The sequence below is a fragment of the Vipera ursinii genome (assembly GCF_947247035.1).
Source record: "Vipera ursinii genome assembly, chromosome: 1".
NCBI classification, from domain to species: Eukaryota; Metazoa; Chordata; class Lepidosauria; order Squamata; family Viperidae; genus Vipera; species Vipera ursinii.
This window is the reverse complement of record NC_139512.1, coordinates 69,616,349-69,623,611: the sequence shown is the minus strand read 5'-3', so window position 1 is coordinate 69,623,611 and position 7,263 is coordinate 69,616,349. Positions and strand designations below refer to the sequence as shown.

Sequence of the window (7,263 nt, the reverse complement as noted above, 5' to 3'; positions counted from 1 at the left end):
AACATAAATGAGTTCGAAATGATCATCTTAGCCTCCCAAATTCTTTATTAGCAATTTGAATAATTTGCACAAATAATGAGCTGTCATAAGTTGACTAGTTCCTGTGGATAAGCCCTGAGCCGGGCCAAAACAGGAATGAAAGAGTTAATTAGCAAGGTCCATTCAAAAGCCTTGACAAATACTTAAACATACATTTGCCTTGCCTTCCAGCTAATATAAGAGAGAAAGAACCCCGTGGCTCAGGAGGTTAAAACACTGCCTGATATACAATCAGCCCGGGTTCGAATCTCAGATAAAGGGTATGACTAACTGATGAGAACATAAATGAGTTCGAAATGATCATCTTAGCCTCCCAAATTCTTTATTAGCAATTTGAATAATTTGCATATATATATATGTGTGTATATATATATGGATCTTTGGTCATTCAGGTTTTTCCCCACATAGAATTGAAGGTGTAGGCGCAACGTTTCGACAGAATCCCATCCGTCATCATCAGGCTGGTGGCTTCAGCTTCCTTCTTCTGGGAGAAGCATGTGGTAGTGGCTGTTTGTTCCTCTTTTTTAACAGCCACTACCACCACATGCTTCTCTCAGAAGAAGGAAGCTGAAGCCACCAGCCTGATGATGACGGATGGGATTCCGTCGAAACGTTGCGCCTACACCTTCAATTCTACGCGGGGAAAACCCGAATGACCAATGATCCACATACAAACACCCGCGAAAACCTCAGAAAACATATATATATATGTTTATATATATATAAAATTTTCTCTGTCTTCTGTTGTCATCATTTCTTATTCTATATATACTAATTTAACACCTTTGATCTTTTTTATGTAAATGCATCTGTGTGGATTTTATGTTCTTTTGCCATTGTTGTTGTTACTGTTATTTTGGTTTCTGCTTTAAAAATCTTCTGTTCAGCATTAAACTTTTTTTCCTCAGTTTATATTACTCTTCATGTGTCTTCAACATGTATCTTTTCTTTCTTTTTCTTCTAATTCTAATAAAAGACCATTTTAAAAGGATATGGCCCTTAGTTTTGTATCAAAATCATATGTTAAAAACAAATGGGGAGTGTGGTCTGTTTCATTTCAGTACCATGTGTGTCATACTGCACTTAGGTTTTGTGTTAGTAAAGAATTCTAAGAAGCCCAGTGCAGTATATGGCTGAATTAAGGAATATAAATCATAGGTTTTAACCCCAAGAAATATAATCTCTTGGTATTCTTAGGATATCATATTTTATCTTGATAATCTACAGAGTGGAAACATGTCTTCTGAGATCTCATACTCAAAAAAAAAGCTTTAAAAACAAGGATTGGATAGAGGCACAGGGCAGCATATACCATTATTATTATTTTTTGCATTGGGTGTAGAATGGCAGTCATTGTATAGTATGAATTTGAGCAGTGTCTCACCTGAAGAGACTTTCAAATCTGAATTGAGAGAATGCTTCAGAGAGAGAGAGTATACAGCTGTATAAATATCTCTTTGGGCCATATACAATGCAAGATTTGAAACTGCATCTTCAGAAGATTCAGAATTTCTGGACTCCATTAGTAACAGCTGCTTCTAGAAAACTCTAAAATGAAGGCCTCTGCTTTTCCTTTAAGGACCATCATAGATTGACAGAGCCCTCTAAGAATTACGAAGTTGGATATAAATGAATTGAAGCTAACAAGACAGTTTGAAAAACTTCCTTAGTTGGGCCTGTGGTCACTTGGAATTGCAACCAGGAGTATATATTGTCCAGTAATGCCACTACTAGTAGTCCTTGATTTAACAACCATTTGTTACAACAGCACTGAAAAAAGTAACTTATGACTGGTCCTCATACTGATGACCTTCATAGCATCCTCACGGTCACATGACCAAAATTTAGTTCTTGGCAACTGGCATGTATTTATTGCAGCATCCCAGGGTTATGCAATCATCATTTGCGATCATCCAAGCTGGCGTCTAACAAATAAAGTCAATAGGGGAAGCCAGATTCGCTTAATGACTGTATGATTAATTTAACAACTATGGTGATTTGCTAAACAGCTATGGCAAAAAAAATATTGAAATATCAGGTGCAATTCACTTAACCACTGCCTTGCTTAGCAATGGAGATTCTGGTCCCATTTGTGATTGAAAGTTGACGAATCAAAATCATGTATTAGTACCGCTTTATAAAGCCTTAGTAAGGCCACACCTGGAATACTACATCCAGTTTTGGTCACCACATTACAAAAAAGATGTTGAGACTTTAGAAAAAGTGCAAAGAAGAGCAACCAAGGCCTGGAGACTAAAACATATGAAGAACGGTTGCAGGAATTGGGAATGGCCAGTCTAGAGAAAAGAAGGACTAGGGGGGACATGATAGGAGTATTCCAGTATTTGAGAAGCTGCCACAAGAAGGAGGGGATCAATCTATTTTCCAAAGCACATGAAAGTAGGACAAGAAACAATGGATGGAAGTAGGACAAGAAACAATGGATGGAAATTAATCAAAGAGAAAGGGACCTGGAATTAAGGAGAAACTTCCTAACAATGAGGACAATTAACCAGTGGAACTGCTTGCCTTCAAAAGTTGTAGGTCTTTCACCACTGGAGGTTTTTAAGAAAAGATTGGACAGCCACCTAAAGAGTATAGGACCTCCTGCTTGAGCAGGGGGTTGGACTAGAAGACCTCCAAGGCCCCTTCCACCTGTATTCTGGTTGATTACCTATACTTAAGTTACTGGGAAATTAAGACACATAGAGGAATAGGACTACTGACATTAATTATGGTGTAGCTACAAAAATGGTCCTCTTTTAGCAAAATATAAAGACAATTATGTAAGTTCTGTTTGAATTGCAAAGTGAATTTCTCTGCACTTTTATATTTTATTTATTTTTATTACATTTATATCCCGCCCTTCTCCGAAGACTCAGGGCGGCTTACAAGCTTAGCAGTAGCCTTCATTCTATGTATATGCCTGCTTGTTAGGGCTTTCACACACACACCCCAAGCGGCATTATTACAAAGTCAGCTTATTGCCCCCAACAATCTGGGTCATCATTTTACCTACCTCGGAAGGATGGAAGGCTGAGTCAACCTTGAATCTTAACCTTAAATTGGCACAGCACTAAACTTCATTTGGGCCTATGCCGAAGAACGTAAACCAAGACATTTTACTTCTAACAGAGTTCAGTTCAGTTCAGACCTTATCTGACTATCCCGGGATTAGGAAAAAAGCTATTCTATGCACAAAACAGCTAATTTTGAATGGCACGTGCCCAAAATAAAACACATAGTTTGTTTTGGTCCATGCACAGAATGGCTGTTTAATGCTAGACAGAAATGCGAGGAGTGAAAAACCCAAGACGACTAGCAGCTAATGGAAGTCTGGGGAGGCTCAGAAAAGATTGTACTGGTGGGTACGCTGCTCTAGGAATAGGAAAGAGGAGATTACTTACTTACCCTGTTCAGTTCTGTACCCTGTGTTCTCAGTCATGTATATTAGAAAAATTGCTTCCAAAATTATTACTGTGCCACAAGGAATTTTTTTTAAGTTACTGCAACCTAGCTATGTGTTGGTCTTCTGAGCCTGCACTTAAACGAAGAAATAAAAGATAAACTAATCGCTTATTTTGTTTTTTTCTCCCGTTTCCTAAAATCCTGCCTAATCCATTCTGCTGGACAGTCAACAAATTTCTGGATACAAAAAATTAAAAGTAATAGCAGAAGGCATCAGGAATAATTCTCCCACACATAACCCCCATTCTTATTTTCCAAGAAGATTAGCGAAACAAAGGCCAGCCTGAGTCTCAAATACTTGACTGGGTCCATTTGTAAGATGTAAGAAATTCAGAAGAGAGGATTTCTTTCTTTCTTTCATGCAGTCACTAAGTGCTCTGTCTGGCATATACATCTATTCTCTTGCTGGCTAGCAGATCTTTAACATTCAATTGGCAAGCTGAGCTAGTGATTGCTATCCAACTAAGGAAAAAAAAGATATAGTGTACACTGATTTGGAGGAATGAAAGCATTATAAAAGGATATATAATGTGACTTTCAGGTCTGGCTGAAGATAATCTAATAAATTCTTGTGTGCTGTACTATTTTGTGAACAGCACTAGTTGCATAAACTAAAGTAGAAATATTGAAGGAGGAAAGACAAAACCTTTACAGGCATTGGGACCTCAGAGCAACGACTGGGGGCAGAATGCCGTGAAATATTCTGCCTGAGTTTTCTCAAATTGAATTGGAGTGAGGCTCATCTCCTAATCCAGGTAGGAACTGTGGTAATTCTTGAAAGAAAAGAATGAGGAAGAAGTGCCACAGAACGCAGACTTTGCTGCTCCAATGCCTGGATGCTTTTGAAAGTAGGGCTAATTACCTAGCTGATTTTATCCCTTTAGTTAATGCCTGGACAAAGCTTCTTATCCCCATTTCGTCCAGTTATTCCCTTCTGTTTGATTGTATCTGCTAGAGGAGGGAGGTGGGTTCATGGGGGTGGCATGTAGTAAATTAATTTTGTAAATTTTGCAGGCAACTTATTTTACTTAACTTTTATTCATTCCTTAACCTACCCTCCTGTCTTTCTTTAAGTGGCTTTTGGAAAGCATATACTCATAGTCACGCATATACAGTAAGTGTGTCAGGTATGAAAGTATTGGAGACAAAGAAGCTTCAAAATTGCCAGTTGGCAGCTTGAGTTGACAACACAAGGGGGTCAGCCATTGCACAGGATTTTTTCTCTCTCGCTGTTTGATTTTTTCCCCTCTGGTCTGCCTTTGGGGAGTTGCTATTTGAATGTTGGGGTTCATTCCTTTGCAACAAATACAATAATAATGGCAGATTCTACAAGAATGGTAGAATTTTTATCCTATGTGGCCAACTAAGCACTTGCTATGGGAGTATTTACTGACATATTTTAGTAAATAATATTTAACTAAATATATAACATTTAGTTTTGTATGTCACCTGTAGTTCTAAATTAACCATTCTTGAGAATTTTGGGTATTTACAAATGTCCTTGGGAAATTATGAATCCATTGATGGATCTGAAAGAACATGATGTAATTACATCACAGTGAAGTGTCTCTGAGCTAGACCCGTATCTCTGGATGTTGATTGCAGCAACTGGAAAGGAAAGGTGAGATGCAATTGTAGTAGAGGCTGTGGGAAGGGAGGAACCAATATGCTCATCGCATCAAGGAAGATCCAGAGGAAAGAAGCATGTAATGTAAGATTGGGAGGAAGAATTCCTCGAAACCAATGTTCCCGATTAATGAATATAGTGGTGCTGCCTGTATGCCTAAGGGGAGTGAATTTTTACAAGACTTCCAAGTTGTCATTTGGGACATATTTTACCAACAGTGCAAAGAGATAACTGGGTTCCCTGACATGTTTGGATAAAATCAAGGACAGCTTGATCATATATGCAAATGCCATAAATTGGTACAGAAAATACGGCTATTCTACAGGGAAGGCATGGCCTTGACTATCTTTCCCTGGCCCAAGGTAATGTTTATCTAGAAAAAGTCTAGGATAGTCCCACCTCTTTTATCCCCATGTGTCATCACAACTATCTTTCGTTCCATAACTGATCCTTGCCCACCAGCTTCTGAAAGTCACTGAGCAATCTGGCCTGTGTTACAAACTGAATTCATATCCTTGGCTTCTCCTTCCCCCCCTCCCCATTTCCCCTTTGTTTGTTCCTCCAGGGAAAGTCACTGGCAGGCAAGCGTCTCACAGGCTTGATGCAATCTTCTTGACAGCATCGTCTGGGCTAGCAGTTGCTGACATCTCCGAAAGACCGCTGCACTCCACCTCCTCCTCGGCCAAGGAAAGACATTGCGGGGGGGGAATGGCATAGGGGTCACTGCGAGGGGCAGGGGGGTGTAGATGAGAGAGCAAAGGAGAGAGAGCACCTTCAGACAATGGAAGAAACATAGGGAGGGAAAAGACGCCGGGATGGAGACTCTGACTCACTCTTCTGTAGTTTACATCGACACTTTTCTTATACCGCTTTGTAATGGCACCGAGGTCTCCAACGATAAGACTCTGTTACTAATTTGATTTCAGAGGGACACCATTGCTGTCTAAAGGAAGCAGAGAAAGAGAGCGAGAAAGGGCTAACAGTGTTATTTTACGTCGATCCTAAGAGAAATTTAAGGAAAGGACAACTGGTTTGGATCAGTCTTCATAACGCAGGCACTTTCTCCCACTCTTTGCTGCTGCTGCTGCATGTGCACAGCTGTCTCTATCTGTCTTTCACATATCTAGGTAGGACTAACATTTTATTCTGCTGAGCAGTAGATTAACAGTAAACTCTAGCTTCACACTAATAGCTCAGATTTGGCATCCTTTCCAAAGCCAGAAGATTTCACATTGTCTGAAGGAAGTGTCATGTGATGAAAAAGGTTGCCACCCTAGCGCTTAAGTGAAGATTAAAAACATAATCTAAGTAATTGGAAGGAGCACCCAAATGATCCTTTCTCCACAGCCACCTGCAAATTTACTATAGACGTCATTTGTCTTCTAACTGTCTAGGTCCAATAAAATAGCCACTAGAATCTGCTTAGACTTGAGAGAAATAACCTGCCATTAGGAGAAAATAGGAGTTTGACTGGGTTTTTGTTTTGCTTTGGGTTTTTCCCCCCTCATTCATTGAAACATCTTTTCAAAAGATGTTTGCAAAAGTGGCTTTAGCTCTTCACCGATAGCATTAGTTGTTCCGGATATGTTTTGGGATACTGCCTGCATGCTACAGCCAATAGGATCAGACTCTGAGCTCCATATGACCAATTTGATCCTAGTAGAGTTGATTTGAATTTTATATATGTGAAACGATCACATCCAGCAATATGGTCCAAATGTTATGCCAGGCGTTCACACATGGTCCAGCTGTGTACTGCAGCCTGCCAGGAATGGCAACCCTCCTATTTATTTTATAACCCAGGAAAGTGTTTTGTAACCCAAAGAAAGTTTTTAACAGATGTTTGCAACATACCATGGCTGGTGGTGAGCTGCATTTAGCTTGGTGTATTACAAGTTGCACGGGTCTGTTTTATACATCCATGTTATATAAAACACCATGTTTAAGAAGGTGGCATTTGATGGGAGTGGAATATTTATTTACTTCTGCCCTCTTTTTGTGTTTATTTTCCCACCAGGCTTAGTCCACAATATTAGTCATATAGAATAAACTTATTTGATTGAATATATAATACATGTTAGTGTATTTAGCACAATAAGCTAGAATCAGTGGTCAATTAAGCTGCTAAA

The 7,263-nt window shown here is 39.3% G+C and overlaps 1 protein-coding gene across 5 annotated transcripts in view; it reads left to right on the top strand.

Moving 5' to 3' along the window:
- Nucleotides 1–5,834, top strand: part of RGS6 (regulator of G protein signaling 6) — a gene marked incomplete at its 3' end in the record, with an annotated part of 225,008 nt that extends 219,174 nt beyond the window's left edge. For 3 of the 5 annotated variants that reach the window (XM_083350560.1, XM_083350563.1, XM_083350562.1), the window contains one exon: nt 5,700–5,750. In XM_083350560.1, coding sequence (XP_083206686.1) covers nt 5,700–5,750 — 51 coding nt within the window. Of the gene's footprint in view, nt 1–5,699 lie in introns of all 5 variants that reach the window. The other 2 variants (XM_083350559.1, XM_083350561.1) reach the window with 1 other exon arrangement.
- Nucleotides 5,835–7,263: the final 1,429 nt, after the last annotated feature.